Consider the following 19159-nt stretch of genomic DNA (forward strand, 5'->3'; position numbering starts at 1 on the left):
CAACTATGATTAATTAAATGAGATCAATTATGAAACTAAACTTGACATACAGTTTTTAAAAAGCTATTATATTAATAATGTAGTTTGCCTTTTTAGATTTTAATCTAGATAAACAGGTGTTTTAATACTGCCGATATACAAAAAATTAATAAAACTAAAAATTTAAGGTGTAGAAAGATAATTACATGCACTCAAGATATAATGATATTTGATTAGACAGGTTGATGTAGTATGTAGATAAAACTCGAAGTCACAACTTTTTTGTAATTTAAAATTTATTTTACTCCTGAAGCTTTTAGATTTTTCAATTGTTTAAAATTCATTTAATGTTACTTTTTAATGGCAAACATTTTTATACTTTTTTTAAAACAAGTATTAAAACTTGTATTATCTTTTGACAATCATTGCTCTTTAAATTTTTTTTTTGATATGAAACGTTAACTTAATTATTTATACCTGACTTATTGTCGTTACTGATTCTATATTCTGAATAAAGTTTATAACTGTTCACAAAAATTTTGGTTTAAAATAAATAATTCAAATTGATTAGATACACATTTTTTTTAACTTTAAATATTTTTTATATAATTTGTTAAAAGCACCTTAAAAATTAAAATTTTTATAGGTTATCAAATAACCAAGATAAAACAAACTTTTTGTTAAAAGTCTTAATATTATTAATCGTCCTAAAAGATAGAAATAAATTAATTTTAATTTATTCCAATATAAAGCATAACAATAAAATGATTTTCAAGTAGTTTATTAAAAAAATTGCAACTTAAATAATATTTAACTTAAATAAAACTTAATAAATTTAACTATATAAAATAAAAATAATAACACATAATACTGTTTCTACCAACTCTAACTATAGAATATTACTGCATTTATTAATAAAAGTATCTGGAACCTTTAATAAAAAAAAACAAAAAAACATTTCAATAAAATGTTTACTCAATGCAACTTTTTTTTAGTTTTTGTTTTTGAACTTTTTTTTTAAATTTTATAAGTAATTGAAAATAACAGGTAAGAAACTAACCTCTCAAGAAAAATATTTAAACATACTTTAATAGTTTGGAAATATTATTATTATTTTTATTAAAAAAAGGAAAACTTTCAAGTATTTATTTTTGGTTTTGTTTAATAGATTATTTAGTACTAAAAAGTATAAAAACATTAGTCTAGTCTAATATGGAAGTATAATAAAATCAGAATGAAGCATTTTATTAATCTTCGAATTTTGTTAAGTAATGTAATCATTACTTTTCAACTTTAGATTATTTATAACCGGAGAAAAAATACAGTACCAAAGTAATTCAAAAATTTGTGGAATAAAAGTGTATCTGGCATTAATATAAAACACGAATACCTATTTTAAACTAAAGCACTCTACTGCTGATACAACACAGATAAAAAACGTTAGAAACACCCTTAGCATAACTATATTGTCTAAAAAAACACCAGTAAAAAACAGAAAAAAGAAAGTTCTACTGTTCAGCTAACGGCTGATGGAACGGCTTGATCCGAGTGAACCTGCAGGAGAAGCGATCTTGTCTTGGCGGTAGAGAGTCCTCCTAACACGAGGTCCCAACAATGCCACCCTGCAATCTTCTATCTCCGGAAGTCCTGATGTTAATAAATTTACCATTGTAAACAGGAGTAAAAATGAGTTGAGTTTTGGATAATTACTTTTAAAATTATGCAATTTATAATCCGTTTTCACCGTCCAGTATTAATAACTATTGAATTTTAATTATCTAAAAAATTAGAAATGTTAAAATTATATGTTAAATTTATTAAATAACAAGCATTATGATCATTTGCAAAGTTTATTATCTATAAAAAAATATTTGATAAAAAATTATTTAACATATAATACATGTCACATTTCAGTATTCACCTTTAAGATAGCTCTGATGTGGAATGCAACTGAACGAAGTTTTTACGGTATCTGATGATCCTGATGATTTTGGTCCGGTCCTATCTTCCGAAAACACGATCTCTTCGTTGATGTTTCTTAGGTGTAACTTGATCGTTCTCACGGCCTCCAACGCAGATTCGGTTGTTTTGAAATTGATCAGGGCACATGTTGTTTGTCCTAGTAGTAAATGATTATTTTTAGAAAGTCTTATTGTACATTTAGTTTTATTGTCTTAAGAAATGAACATTTTTTAAGTTTTCACCAAACTTAATTTTACAATAGATTATATGCATTAGGATTTTTTAACTATTATTTAGTAATAACGTATTTGTTAAGTTTAATAAAATATTACTTACCTTGAAAAGAAAATACACAAAGATCATTTTGTTTTAGAACAATATTTTTTTATTCAAAACTTATTTATTTAAGTAATCAAGCAGAAGAAAAACTTTAAAGAACTATAATTTATATTAACCTATATCTTTCACTTGGGTAGCGTAGTTTTTCAGATCCGAAGGAACTTCTTTTTTAGCCTGTAGCAGTCTGATGTAGTTTATTTCTCCAAAGATCTTGAACAAACTGTTGATTCCTTTCTCAGTTGAATACGCAGTCGGTAGCCGGATAGCCTGAAAAGTTATACTTCATATAAAACAAACAAATAAGAACGTTTTTAATTCATGTTAGTTTATTTGTAAGCCTTTAATGACTTTTAAATTTTCTACATCATAATGGAGCTTTATTAAATTTCGAATAAAACAAATCTACATAAAAGTTTTAAAGTTGTGTAGATCTAAAACAATAAAGTTAAAACAGTTAAGTTACATTTTTATAAATTTTATAAAGTCATCATGGCATTATAGAGAGAAACAAAATTGTGAAATTATATTTAAGTTTTACCAACCAGTACTGTTTTCAGCAATCTCGGTTTCTTCAAATGATCAGGCAGCCTGTTGACCCTTCTTACCCTCAAACCATCTGAAGATACCACAATTGATTTGCACATTCTGACAATGGCACACCTGACTACCTGGCTGTCACAAGTGAATTTCTTGATGTTCTTGAAAGAAGTTATCAGTTTGATACTGATAAATCCGTCCTTCTTACATCTTATCTATTAATTATATGTGTTTAAGATTTATAAGTTAAAAAATAACAATTTGCTAAAAACTATTTCCTTTTTGCATCTTAAGCGTAAAAGTTTGAAATATTTTCTTGTTAAGAGGAATTTGTGTTATTTTTTAATAGTATACTTTTTAACTGCATTGTGTTTAAAAAAACAATGTAACAGATTGATCTTGTTTTTATAATACAAATGTATAAGTTTTCAAGTACTTTTAAATAACTTAAGAAATTCTCTGTGGTCGTGCATAACGTTTAATCTTAATATGCTGAAGGCAAATATGATTTGATTTTCAATATTTCTAACCTGTCTGAGAAGGTATTTGTCTTTTTCCAGGTATTCATCAGACAAGTAGTAGCTTATCTGCCTGCTTATTGCTTGAAGGAGCCCGTTTTGAGGGGGAACTGCTCCAACACTCAACCAGTAGTTGATGTCGTCAGTAAGCGTCCATATCGTTCCGTCGCCAGAAACCTAAGTGTAAAATTTATTTTGAAAGTGTTGACTTGAATTTGTCTTGCATACATTGCAGGTTTTTAATGTTTAATTAACAGAAAACATTGTTGAATTAAAAGAGAGTAGATTTACGATATACTTTTACCAAGTTAATTGTGTTTCACGCACTACGTTATGTCAAGAAACAATAAATTAAACAAAAGAAGTGAAAAAATGTTTATATAACATTAGGTTTACAGGTTTTGTTTAAATAATTTTTTTGCATGTGAAGCCTATATTTAGTAAAAACAATTTATTCTATCTATTGAAACACTATAGTTTTAAAATTAGGTTTTAAAGGTCAAATGCAACATGTCACGATGTTTAGACAGTAGGTTTTAAATAGTGATGTACCGGACTCACAATTTCGGGTCCGGCCGGACCCGGATCCGGACTTTTTTTTCAAATTAGAATCCGGCAGGAACCGGATCCGGACTTTTTTTTCAAATTAGAATCCGGCCGGAACCGGATCCGGACTTTTTTTTCAAATTAGAGTCCGGCCGGAACCGGACCCGGACTTTTTTTTTCAAATTAGAGTCCGGCCGGAACCGGATCCGGACTTTTTTTTCAAATTAGAATCCGGCCAGATCCGATATCAGACAAAAATGGCAATATCCGGCCGTACCCGGATAGTGAGTCCGGTACATCACTAGAATAAACTAGCATGAGTCAGAATGAGGTTTAAAAAATCTGAAAAAAAAGAACTTTAATCTATTAACAAGTAGAACAGCTAGCCTCAAGGTTTACAAATTTAGGTGTTATTTACAATTAAAAATCTGAAATCAAGTTCTTGAACAAAATACACTAGAATATTACAAAATATTTAAAACTGGATCAGCTCAAACTCATTCAAAATCTAAAAGAAAATTAGCTTGAGTTTTTATATAAAACTAAACTAGCCTGAGGCAGTCCAAGATTTTCTAAAATTCCCAAAAATTTTCAAACTAGCAGGGTTGCCATTGTTTATGTCAATAAAACTAGCTAGAGTGAGTATAAACGAGTCTGAATCAGAATGAGGTTTTTAAAAACTGAAAAAAATACTTTAATCTAATAATCAGTAGAACAGCTAGCAAAGGTTGACAATTTGGTAATAAAGTTGTGGACTGATTGTGGTACACTTAACTTATTAGTACTACCCATCATAGTTAAATCCTACCTTATTTAATTAATATCTAACAAATACTAAATTATAACTGAGACTACTTTCTATAATCAGACACGACAGTTTTGAGTGATGAATCTTTTATATAAAACACAACAAGAAATACTAGCATACACAAAATTATTAATTACTTTGGTAACACTTTAAAAACTGGAAGCTATTTAAATCTATATCAAAAGACTTAAAACAAAAAAACTAAAAATTAAAATAAACTATTAATAATCAAGAAACTGTAAAATATTTAATAAACTATTAAACTATAAACCTGGATTAAATATTTAAACAATTAAACACCTGTTGAAATATTCACTTTTAAAACAAAACACTACTTACAATAAGCATTCACAAAAACGTTCAAGATAATTTGTTGCTTCAAGCTACACACAAAACTAACTAACTGGTTACATATAAACTGCCTGTCATGTTCTGATGTTTTGTTGCATCAGTATTTAGTTAAAATATTTTGCCATATGATTCTCATGGGCTCGTACATTCAACCGTATTAACTCTAAATATTCTCTGAGCTAAACTTTAAACAATAAATAATGCAAGTATTCATTCCAAAGTTTTCAATTTTACAACATATGTAAAGATTTGCATTTTATGAAATGTTTATTTCATAGTTTAAATGTAAACAAATGTGAATTAGTCACGTGTACAAAATGAGCCAATCACGGTAGGTGTTTAATTTTAACTGACGAAAATGACTCTTATTAATTTACACAGAGTTTGTTTTTGAAAAATTACTAATCAGTATGCTCTTTTTTACTAACTAGATCCGGGTCCGGCCGGATCTCTGTTAGGATCCGGCCGGAACCGGATCCGGACTTTTTTTTCAAATTAGAATCCGGCCGGAACCGGACCCGGACTTTTTTTTCAAATTAGAATCCGGCCGGAACCGGATCCGGACTTTTTTTTCAAATTAGAATCCGGCCGGATCCGGATATCAGACAAAAATGGCAATATCTGGCCGGACCCGGACCCGGATAGTGAGTCCGGTACATCACTAGTTTTAAAAGCTATAAGAGTGTTTGTAAATTACTTTTTATTTCTACTTACTTCATCACTATCACTTGAAGAAGACGAAATCTTGAAATTCAGCAGGGAATTTTTAGAAGACAAGTTTTTGCCTGAATACAAATTTTCAGTTGGTTCTGGCAGAGACCCACCAAGAGCCTCGCATCCCAAGCTACCTGAGTTTTTCTTCAAAGAATATTTGCTCGTGTACTCAGTCCTTCTTTGTTGTGGCACCGCAATGTTCTTAAGTAAAAAAAAAATATTGTTGGTTACATTTTTATGTACAAAAAAATGAATAAAATCAATAAGTTCATTTAAACAAATTTTTACTTTAATAAAACTCTAATTAACTTTAATACTAAAAAATTACAGCTCAACAACTTATTGTCCAGTGAGAAAATTTAATAGATATTAGAGTATTTATTGATCAATAATATACAATAAGTACCGTAAAGTCGGTGTTTAATATAAATTATTCAAACACGAACAACTAGTAATCATTACACCAACCTTGGTAACAGTTCTCATTCCAAATTTACTATTCTGAGCCAAATTTTCTTTATTTTCAAGCTTAACTACGTGAAACTTGTTGTCCCTGCTTACTGACTGACGGTTGAAAATGCTTGTGGTTGGCCTTTGTTGAGGTTTTGAGCAGGGAAACTAAATTGACATAGTTTTTTAAAAGCAGTTTTTTCTAAGCACTGATTTTTTTACTCAGTTGCTAAAAGGTAAATCAGGTACTAAAGCTGAAATTTAATTGAAATATCTATGACGTCATAAAAAGCGTTTGATCACGTAATAGTTTATTGTGTAGCGCAAACTAAATCACGTAGTTTGTCATAAAAAACTTTATTTGAAAAAAAAAACTAATAAGTGAAAAAAAAAATGTTTTATATAAAACTAAAACTCTTACATTATATCTTGGTCTTCTCGACGGGAACCCACTATAACCCCTTGGAAATGAAGTTGGAGAAGGTCTCCATTCAGATGAAGAATCTCTGATAAAATCGAATCTAGAAGACTTCGCAGAATCACTACCGTTGTGCTCTCCGACCATAACTTTTGATTATTGACAAAATAAATTATCTGCTTAAATTTGTTTTTGTTTCAAGTCTAAAGCTTGTTTTTGAATGATATAATTGAAAAAGAATACTTTGTTACAATTAAAAAGGAAAAAGCTTATTTTTTAGTACTTATTTAATTTATAAATTAGCAGTTTAAATTTATCTTCGTATAATCTTCTTCTTTTTTAAATAGATTAATTACTTAAAACAAATTAATTTATCATTTTTATAATAGTTGTTATGTTTTTACTTCCTAACTTGTTTTCACATGATTAATTTTTATTCAACAGTATTATTAAAGCTAATCAGTAAAGTCGTTAGATTAAACATTTTACTTTATTTTTCTTTACTACATTAGTTGTATTTGATGTTATGTGGCGCTAAAACACTAATAGCAATTGAAATAATTCCAGACGAGTTTATTATAAACCATATCCGGTGATTTAAAATAGAAAATTTAGTCTGAATCGATTACTACCAACGCTAAACCACAAAAGTATAGTGTTGAAATGCGTATAAAGATCACAGATTTCTTATAAAACTGCATAAAACTGTCACATGGCAGATGGCTTTCGTAGAATAGTGTTGTAAAAACAAGTGCAAAAATAAGAAACACAATTTTTGCGTATGTAAACCACGTTGCAAAATATTAACCAAGTTTGATAAACAGTTAGATGACGCATACAATACGTTAAAATCTGACATTTGTGTTTACTACATATTGAGTATATTATAACATTTTTGCAAGAAAAAAATTATGCTCAAGAATAACAACAAAAATAAATTAAGCAAAAGCATTTAACTTATTTTGTTTTTTTTTTTGAAATAAAGAGTTTGGAATAATTGTAGGTTATTTTGCAGCAGAGCACGAGAAAATTAAATTAAAAAACAAAACCACAAAAAAAAAATCGTCTGCAACCTAAAAGCCGCTAACGCACGTTTCCAATTTTCTTTTTTTGAAAAAACTTTTTTTTTCTTTTGCAAACAAGTTTCTTAGAACTCGGAGATTTTAAAGGCTTGTTAGATGTTGTGTGTTGTTTTAGTGATAAACAAATATGGCTTTGATCATCCAATAAATAATGTTTACTTTAAGTTATTAAAGAATTGTATCAGAGATAACGTCAAATTAATTCCACGTTTTTATGCATACTAAACAGCTTTTACTTTTACAAACAAACGGTTTTAAATACTATCACTAACATTACGATTTAATTATGTTTCTAAAAAACTTTTTTTAAGTTTTGAATTCTCTCGTTTTTGAAGCATATTCTTAAGAAACTGTACTTGGTAATTTAGAGTCCGATAAACAGAATAACAAAACTTTATAAGAACACTTATTTAACTACTTGAAGTTAAACAATTTAATAAAATTAATTAAACCTTTTTGTTTGCTGTTTTTAGTTAAGTTGTAATCAAAAACATTACTACACACTTATATCAAGATGTGGTTAAAAACTCAACTTTGAAAACTTTATAAAAAAATAAGTTCATAAATCTAAAAGCTATTAGAAAAACTATAATAAAAATATTTTATTTTAAAATAACACATGTGGCAATAAATTTTGTATTTTTTTCAAATAACTGGTTAAGTTTAATTTAAAAACTAAAGTTGTGTTTATATACATTTAGACTACAAATTAAGAACAAAAAGATAGGAAGAAGATTAAAAGCATTAAAGTTAAAATGAATTCTTCAGATAATTACGTAAAACAAAAACAAAGCGGTAAACAAAACCTATTGTACAATTGTAAAAAACGAAAAAAAATCTATCAAAAGTCATTCAAAGTAAGCTAGCAACAAAAAAAGGTAGACAACCACTTTTGAACAAAACTAATACTTTCCACAACTTATATTACTAAAAACTCTAGATTTAAATCAAACAAGAAGTAAGAGTACATAGAAAGAAAGTATTTATATGTACAAAAAATATGCTTGAATTAAAAAATATAAAAAAAAAACAATAGATGATATTAGTTGTATATCCATAAAGTGCTTTTTATACATGACCCTTTTTATTAAACTATCTTCTGCTAACTTCATAGCTTTTCTAAATATTTTCTACTTTCTATGCCACACTTCTAACACTGCCACTTAAAAACATTTTTCTCCGAAGCTTCATGTTTTATACCACTTTACTGATCGAATAGAAAAAAGAGGGCGGACTGATCACGTGCTCATTTGAGAGACACGCTGGAAATTGTAGAAAAAGTGGTTGAATTTAAAAATGGCCCGAGGCAGTTTTGTTCAATTCATTTGGAGCAGAGGTAGAAGTATGAGGATGAATAAATTTTGCTATCAAATGTTTCTTGTTGTTTGATATATATTTTATTTCAAAATAGTATTATAGCATTTTAAATGTATAATTTTTGATGTAATATAACAAACATAGTAAAGTTGATGACTATTAATAGCTTGTCCTTCACAAAGTAAATATTTATAATCAAAATCGATAAAAATCATTAAGCGAATTTCGACTTGTATATTTAGCTCATATTGTATATAAAACCTAAGTGTTCGTATACTTAATTATAAAGAATAATTTTATTTCTCATTTTACTTGAAAAAATAGTTATTACTTTTATACGTGTACAATTATTAATTTAGATAATAAATATCTTTAAACTGTTTATAATAAAAACGAAATTAATATAAAGTTAAAATAAAAACTTATATTTTATTTCAAATAAAACTAACTTGTTGACAATTTTTAAAAGATACTATTAAATCAAAACCATCATAATAAATGATGCACTTATCAACAAAATTCTTAGTAAAATAAATATAATTTAGGCTAAAAAAGTTATAAACTTCAAGTTTATGTGTAAACAATTCAGAAAGCACATACTATACTAATAGAAATAACTCCCTAGTAAAAGCTAAAAAATCTAAACCATTCTTTAACAAAAATATATTTTATATTTACTTAAAATACTGATAGAAACTAGCAAAAAAAACTTTTCTTTCAGAGAAAATACTCAAAACTTTGTACAATATAAGCTTAGATTAAAATTTTTTGAAACATATTTCAATTATGCTTGCTCATGATATAGCTTTTTTCATGGGAAAATGTACAAAAAATAATACAGCGGAAATAAAACTGTCTTTAAGGTTTTCATTACATTTTTGTTTCTGACAGATGTATCAAGAATTACTTTATAATTCGTAATTTCAAACAGTTAATCGGCAATTTGAAAAGGTCACTTACAATCTTAGCTACGATTTGAAACCATTAAAGATGTTATCATTGAATTATTATTTGACGTAAAAACAATGAGATTTCTTTAGCATACATGAAATTTTTAAACTTTTAGATAAATTCTATGTATTTTACGTGCTTTCTGAAACTTTAAACAATAAAATTCCACAACATAACCATAATAGATGTAATTACTGATTTATTTTACAATGTTAAACAAACAATTTTGTTTGTCATTAGAAAGTCATATTAGTGCCTATGTATTTAATATATTATCTGAAAATTGAACTTATCTCAATAAATTACTGAAATTTCCTTTACCGATAGAAACATAGTTGTTGTGATGTTTAATAAACAATTTTAATTAAGTATTTTGCAAAATATGTTTACTAAAAAGGACAAAATATATTTTTTTTTCAATCTATTTCATATTTTAAAAAATGTTATTTTTACTTCAAACAAAGCTGCTTTGTCTAAACTTCGAACTAAATTTAATACAAAGATGTGAATAAATGTATGAATAACAAAAAGATATATTTAAAACTCGATAGTTATCATAAACAACCGTATACTTAAAAATTTAAATATTTTTGTTTGGATTTGACTATGATAAGGTTTTTATAATTTAACTATTTATTACAGTTGATTTGAACAAAATAAAACTAACCTTGATTAATTTTATCTGATTGTTTTAATTTTTAATCTTATTTTTTCAGTTTTTATTTACGCTTTAAAATATATAAAAATCTATATTTAACTATTACTTGTGGCTTTTTGTAATTAAAACAGTATTATGTAACAATTAAATTAACTGTTAATACATTTTCCTATCACTTTAGACTTTATATGTCGTAGCCAGATGAACAACGACAATTATTAGACAGTTCTTTTTATGTATATACTATATATATTAATTTATTTATCTAATTATTTAAAAACAATAGTTTAGACAGCTGTTTCGTAATCTTTTGTTAAAGAGTTATAGAGTTTTTGTAATCTTCAGTTTAATCTATTTGTGCAAGAAAACTCTACGTAAGGTTATTAACAATAAAAACGTGTTTAAAAAGTATGAACGTATCGTATGTTTATTGCTTATTTAAGTATGTATTAGAATTAGGTTAAATTACACGTTGTGCTGTTCGGTAATAACTATGATTAAAAAACATTACTAGAACAAAAAAAAAGTTTTTTATCGTACTTATGACTATTACCTTTGGAAAAAGCATTTCTTACAACAATATAAGACTTCAAACTGAATATAACTTAAAAATAAATCAAAACATAATAAACCATTTACTGGATAATTAAGTTTAGACCTCATATAGAAAAGATTATTTCTCAAAGTTTAATATGCCGGTAACTTTTTATTTTATTATTCTTAAACCTCTTCGTTCAAATTTACACTAAATGTTCAGAAATACTTAATTTTAGCTTAAATTGCTCATCAAATATTCAAATGGTAAGTTTAGGTTTGATATAAAAGCTTTTTTTTATATGTATTAAACACTAAAGCCAAAATAAACGACATTTTGTTATTTCTCAAATGTTCTTAGAATTTAAAGTCCAAAAATATGGCATAAACAACTTAAGTTCATTTAAACTTTAAACCACTAATCCTAAAAATAGAAATTCTTAAAACATTAAACAGTTATTTATTTCTTTTTTTAATCCAGACTTTACATATGTTTTAGTATATTATGGTTTTATATAACAAAGTTTAAAACATAATACAACAATAAAGGTTTTTATGAACTTTGCTGTTAGTTATAAACAATCAATTTACTTTATAAAAAAGTATAATAAAATCATAGAAAAGTATATAAAGTTTTTGAAATAATTCATTAAAAATATGTTATTGACTGCTAATTTTTTTTTTCATAAAAGCAGTTTTTCCATATTCATTTTGAAAGTTTAACTTAAATTTCATTGTAAGGTGTAATTCTATACAACTTGTGTTCAGAAATACAAAAATATGAAAAAGGCTATGTAATTCATTAGGATAAGAACACTATTTGTCATATGTTTCTCAAAATTATTTAATATAATTTAAATAAGAATGAATTATATTCTATTTAAAATACTTCGGTCTGGGTCAGAATTCGAATTTAATCTAATCAGAAAAAATGTGTTTTGAAACTTTTTAAACTTTAAAGTTTCTTAAGACAATGCAACATTTTGAAGTTAAAATTATATGATAAAGTGAAAGAAAAGTTTCAATTTAGAAAATTTTAAGTTTTTTTATTTAAAAAACCGATATAAATATTTTAGTTTGTGCTCTAATACTAAATCACTTTTAAAAATAAATTTGTAAGTTTAAAGTCTAACAAAAATTTTTTTATTCCAAAAGTCTTGTTTGTTTAACTGCGTTTACTAAAGTTTTCAACATTGAAATAAAAAACAAAAGAATTCATAACAATTCTTTAACACTGAAGTTTTTCGTTTATAATTTGTTCTAACAGTTTTAAAAATAAATTTAGGTAAATAGTTTAATTTGTTGAAAATGTTTCGTCTATATTTGTAATGATTACTTATGTTTTATAATTGCATACTATTCATAATATAAAGTGTAATAAAAACATTACGACTCATAAATCTAATTAAGTAAAACTTGTACTTCATTTGAGTTTGGAATAAAATTAAAAATTCCTTGAGTGAACTGCGAAACTCAACTAATAAATTTGATAACAGGAGAACAACAAATGTTTGAAAATAAAACAATAAAAAATAAGTCATGTCGATATACAAAATAAACAATTAGTCACAAAAAAAGTTCAAAAATGAGAAAACATCTACCTCATAGCGTGATTGGTAACTATTTGTTTGTTTTTGCTTAAATTTTTACTATTTATGTCATTTTTCGTGTGATAAAAATAAAAAAAAATTAATTGAAAATCATCTTCTATTAGTTGCAAAAAAGTTTAGTCAACTGAATAAGAACAACGAGCATAAAGTTAATTTTATAGGCAAATTTATTAATTTTTCAAAAAACATAAAACTTTAATGTGAATTATTTTTCTTATCTTAAAAGCTATCTAAATTTTTATTTTTATTTTAGAGAACGCACCTTTGTCTTTAATTAAAAAAAAAAATATTTAATTTGGGGTTGGAATTATTTCATGGGGTCCTTCCAAAAATAAAAGTTTTTTTTTGTTTTTTTTTTCATCATATGGTATTAAAACCACAAATAAATATATATATATTTTATTTTATTTTCTTTTTCCCTTAGTTTGCATCTTATTAAAACTCTTAATGTTTTTTTATTAACAATGTTAATATCTTTTAGGATTTGGCCCCAAATCAAAATGTAGTATATTACATTATTATTTGCCTTGGCCATTTCCTAGAAAAAAAATCGTTAAAGGAAAAAAAAAGTTAATAAGAATGTGAATTACATCAAATTTAATTAAAATAAAATAATTTAATTAAATTTGATGTAATTCACATTCTTATTAATTATTTTTTTCCTTTTATCAATTTTTTATCAATGAAATGGCCAAGGCAAATGGTAGTGTAGTATACATCATTTTGATTTGGGGCCAAATCGTAAAAAATATTAACATTAAATATAAGATAAACATTTAAGAGTTTAAATAACATGCAAACTAAGGGAAAAAAATATTTATTTTTGGTTTTAATACCATATGATGAAAAAAAACAAAAAAAAACTTTATTTTTGGAGGGACCCCATGAAATAATTCCAACCCCAAACCAAATATTTTTTTTAATTTAAAGACAAAGGTGCGTTCTCTAAGATAAGGAAAATAATTCACATTAAAGTTTTATGTTTATTGAAAAACTAATAAATTTTTCTGTAAAATTAACTTTATGCTAGTATAAGAACAAGATACAGGATTATTTGAATACTTAAACAGCACGTATAATTTTACATACATCAGTTCTGTCATATGACTAAGATTATCGTAGATCCCAAATAACACTTCTAAGGAATTCAATTTAGACAATGTATTTTATAAGAATTTCAGCTGCTTATAGTAAAAAAACAACTTTCGATGAAAAAAAAAAATTTAGAGGTAAATGAGAAAGTGCTATAAATCATGCAGCCAAAATAAATATTTTGAAATACTGTAGTAGATTTTACTTCAACAATTTTAAACTAATTTTAAAAGCTAAAGAACACAAAGATTTATAATTTGCTTATGTGTAATTATTTTAATATATGAAAATATGAAACAAAATAATTTTCTGATAACTTACACATTTGCTTTAATCTAACTAAATAGTTAGAGTAAGCTGAATTATAAAATTTTATTGCTTTTAATTAACTAATTTAAAAAATATCTGTCAAACAATTATTGTTAGTGTTTATAATGAAACCATTCCTCAACTTAGCTTATTTTTAAGTTAGAACAATATTCTAATATTTTAGCAGTTGATAAAAGTTACAACTTTTGTTTATGGACTTCTTTTGAAGTTTTAATTTTTGTAGCTTTTAATATTTTTTATTAAATAACTTCTAGTAATTGTTTGCCTAACTATCTAAATAAGTTCATTTAAAAGCAACATTAAATTTACCTTTTAGTTCATTCGTATATCATATTGAAATTCAAATATAAGTTAAATAATTTGTTAAGTTATTAATATATTTAAAACAAGATAGTTAAAACTCATTAATGTCCTACATTTAGATTTTATTACTAATTGATACAAATTTACAAATTTTCCATTAAAACAATACTTTTAATTTTTACTAATTCAATTTATTTTTATTGTAAGGACAACACCGCTAACTGATTAATGACCAGAATTTTAGCATTATTAGTTAGAATAATAAGTTTGCAATTAAAATAGATATTTCATTTTTATAATGGCTCGAAAACAAAATTAAGTTAAATTATAATAATCAGATTAATAATTTTAAAACATGAAGTATAGTTCTAAAATTATAAAACACACAATTAAGTCAAAAAAAACTGGCAGAGCTTATCAAAACATCTAACGACGACCGATAAAAATAATAACTTGCGATATAAAATAGAATTGAACTTTAAAAGACCTCATTTTTAACTTGATTTAATTAAAAAATTTAATACTAGAGTACTTGGTACAGAAAAACCCTTATTTTGAAGCGATTTGCTTACATTAATAATAAGAAAGATCATAATTTGATCCTAATATGAAGTGCGTATTATGATACCTCTAGGCTGTATGACGATGTTTAAATTGGGGTGCACGACTATTCAAATTCGGACAACTCAAATTCCGACAATTCAAATTCTTAAAAAGAAATTTTAACAGCCACAAATAAAATAGTAATGTATATTTGTCAAATGTAAAAAATACATATGTAAGTCATATTATAATCTACAAACCATTTTTTTCCTTTTGCAAAAAATTAAATATTTTTAGAGATATGGGTTAAATAAAGTAAAAAACATAGTTATTTTTATTAATTTTAAAATATCTTGAAAAGTATTTTAGATTTTGAAAAAAAGAAAAAAGTGGTTTGTAAATATTAATAAGATCTACATAAGATGTAACGTTATAAGGCGTTAAATCCTGGAGATCCTGATAAGCTAAGCTTATCGGAATGTATACCACAGATGTTCTTGTGCTAAAACTTTATTTCAACTAACGGCGTTTCACTGCTCTCAAATGAATTTAAGAACAGATCTACGGAGTCTATAAAATGTTAACATTACCGTAAAGTATTCAGGTAAGACAGGTTTTTCACAATTGGTGTAGTTGCTAAGGTCTATATATGTTATTTTACTATTGCTTTATGCCAACTTAAAAAAGTACTTTTTTACTAGGAAAAACTTTAAAATATATAAAAAAGTTTGACTGTATGATAAATATTTACAGGTAAATAATTTAATTATACAGTAATAGACACTTAAAATAAAAGTACTTCAAAATTTAGGTTTGAAAAATTAAATATTTAGTGTATATATGTTCAAAAAAAAAAAGTGATTCAGAAAATTTTAATAAGACGTGTTAGTAATTCTAAAATTCAAACTTTATTTTCATTTTAATTTACTGAGATATATTATAGAAATATACCTTACAAAACAAATTTAGGTCTACTTTACAAAAAAACATTAATATTATATAAATGTTTAAGATTTTGAATAAATCGGATATATAAACCAACTTGATGGTAGAAAACTATATTCAAATGTTATTAGCTTTGTCACGTAGTCTTGTTATGTGGTATTTCCTTTTCCCATGATATTAACAACTGCCGTTTAACTTCATGAAAAATTTAAGTATATTTTAAATTATTCTTAAATGATGTTCATAATATTCGTGTCAAAAATGCATTAGCTATTAGTAGTTAACTCAAAAAAAGAATTAGTTATTATTAAAACAATACTTGCTAAACTTTTACAGCATTATTAAATGTAGGAAATTTGCTAGAAATAGTTAAAGTAAAAGTTATAATAACTATTAGTTTACGAAATGTATACATATATACTATTCAAAGTATTATAATTTTTATTCTTACTATTTTTATAATTATGCAGTTTTTAGTTACTAATAATTTCAAAATAGTTGTAGAAAAATTTATAAATTAAACAGTTTTTTGTTTATTTTACCAATATAATAAGTGGATTTTTAGTAGAAATATGTTTAACAACACAATTTAAACATACCTTAAAATTAATTTTAAGAATAACAGAATTTATCAAAACCGCTGACAATTTTTATAACTAATTATATCAGTATTCTCGTTGACTAACAATGGAAATTTTGTTTTATGAAAAACTCAAGCAACAAATAATTGGTTAATGCCTCAGAAAATAAACTGTCTTATTGTAAGCTAGAAATATGTGCACTAAAAAATGCGTCGAAGTAAAAATAAATATTAGAAATATTTATTCAAGTAAATATGTTTATTTGATAACGAACTGTAACTACTAAACTGAAATCGAGTGAAATAAAACCGATACATTTTTTTATCAATAAAGATCAAAAAAAACTGTAACGAAGTTATACAAAGCTTAATCATAACTTTTGTTGGTTACTAAGTTGACTTTGACCTTAGGTTAAAGTTTTATTTAAACTTTTTTTTTTGTTGTTTGGTGTTAATAGTGGTAAGATTTACTAATCAAGTTAAATAACATGCTATTAAAATTCATTGTGTTAATGATTTTTAATCATTCTCACCATGACTAATGTTTGTTTCGTTTTTATCTTAAATCGATTTAAAAGTATTTTATTAACCATGAATGTGAATTAACAGAAGCTAATAAATATTTTTCTTATAATTTTTTTTATTTTATATATTTTTTAAATTAGAAAAACTAGGATAATTTACAACAGTTGAGGTATAAATTAATAATAAATGTTTAAAGTTCTACTTTAAGTGTAGTAAAATAATATTTTACAATATACACTACAAAAATATAAAACATTATCTAACTGTTATTTATAGTATAGTTATTGTATCTACTTGTATATGTTTAGTCTTACTGCTTCATAAATAAAGTTTGTTGATAAGCAGTAATAGACAGGCACTTTAGTTTTTATTAGTTTTGAAAAGATTAGGTATTTAGGGCTTTATTTAATATCTTCGATTTAATTTGATAATATATATGATTATATAACTAACTATCACACTTTTATAACTAAAATATTTTTGAAAACTGACAGACAACACTGATATTATCACAAGTGTTTAATTTCAAAGATAGCAGTTATGTAACAAGTTACTATAAATATTTTTTGGGTAAAACAAAGCTTTCTTATTGGCTAATCTAGTAGGGTATTGATAAAAAGTATGTTACAGATAAAACGCCTTGTTTTAACGTTCAATAATATATTACTAAAATATTAAATTGTGTTTTTAAATTACTATTCGTAGTTTTATACTTAAACTTAATTTGAAAGGCTAATACTTATAATATAACCAATTTTTAAAATAATACAACATTTCTTACATAGAAATAAAATTTAGAACTATTTAGCGATTAAGTACTTACAGTTTTTACAATTAAATTAGCGCATTACGTTCCATTAGGTAAATTTAGATTAAATAACTTAATATATTGACAGCTAATTAATATCGATAGGAAAGACTAAAGCCTCTAGTCATATAAACGCTTTTCAAATACACAAACTATATATCTGCAAAATTAACAATATTTCGACAAAATTACAACAAATACTTAAAATTCAATCACTTTTTTTATTTAAACTCAATGTCTATAATTTGTTTTAGTTTTGATTATTTTGTTTTGTAATTTAAAACCTTAGTATTTTAAACTTTATGCATAATAAATACCCTAAAGTTAACACTACTAGTAATAAAGTCTGTGGTAAATACAGAAACAAGTTTATCATATAAATATTTTTATAAACTTTATAAATTAACGTATCATGAATTTCAATCAAAATGTATTGTAAATCATGTGCTTACACATCATCTCAAATAGTTATTTTATTATTGAAAATGTCACAAACCACACTAAATAAACTTGTTATGCTGTTAAAAATGACATTACTGAACTATCTAACAACAAAACTTATGATATTTTGTCAAGGACAAGAAAATATTTTTAAATTTGCACTAAATAGAATACCTATATATGTATATATATATATATATATATATTATACTTTAGTAAAATTTACGAGGGATTACTTTTTACACAAAAACAATTAAACTGTTCCTTGTTAAAAACAGAAATAAATATAATACAAGCTAAATTATTTTTTAAAGAGAACTTAATTTAACATAAGAACTTACATAGCTTTGTATTTTCTGTTTGTTTTTTCTAGTTAAATAATTGTTTTGTTATTAAAAAAAAAACAGAAAATGAATAGAAAGTTACGCTTAAAACTATATTTAGGCATTTGTAAAATAGATTCTAAATAACCGTAACCCTCCAAATTAAAATTCTCCAAAAGAGAATATTGTTATATTATTATTAACGTCCTTGGAATTTCAAAAAGACAACATAAAGTTATTTAAAACTTAAGTTCTTTATAAATTTTTATCCAATTTGCCATCAGTATTAGAAAAATATTATTCTAAAGCAGACTTAGCATGAGTTTTTTTTTGTTTATAATAAAGTTTATTGGGTTTTATAGGTTGAAGTTAAATGATAATTAATTTTAAATTTTATTTACTAAAATAATAGTATTTTTTATAACAGATACAATTTAACTACGTTTGAAAAACTTAATTTAGTACAAACAAAACAAAAGTATATTCTATTCGGAG

At 24.8% G+C, this 19159-nt stretch overlaps 1 protein-coding gene across 1 annotated transcript; it reads right to left on the minus strand.

Moving 5' to 3' along the window:
• Positions 1 to 849: 849 nt before the first annotated feature.
• On the minus strand, positions 850 to 6799 carry LOC145835777 (uncharacterized). Its single transcript, XM_082943492.1, has 8 exons — positions 6626 to 6799; positions 6223 to 6372; positions 5755 to 5955; positions 3348 to 3512; positions 2823 to 3032; positions 2397 to 2547; positions 1901 to 2098; positions 850 to 1626 (listed from the first exon to the last, which is right to left on the minus strand). Exons 1-8 carry the CDS (start codon positions 6767 to 6769, stop codon positions 1499 to 1501), a joined length of 1347 nt encoding a protein of 448 aa, XP_082799618.1. The 5' UTR covers positions 6770 to 6799; the 3' UTR covers positions 850 to 1498.
• Between the last annotated feature and the right edge of the window lie 12360 nt (positions 6800 to 19159).

Source organism: Thalia democratica, chromosome 5 (genome assembly GCF_965202585.1).
Source record: "Thalia democratica chromosome 5, ktThaDemo2.hap1.1, whole genome shotgun sequence".
Taxonomy (NCBI): Eukaryota; Metazoa; Chordata; class Thaliacea; order Salpida; family Salpidae; genus Thalia; species Thalia democratica.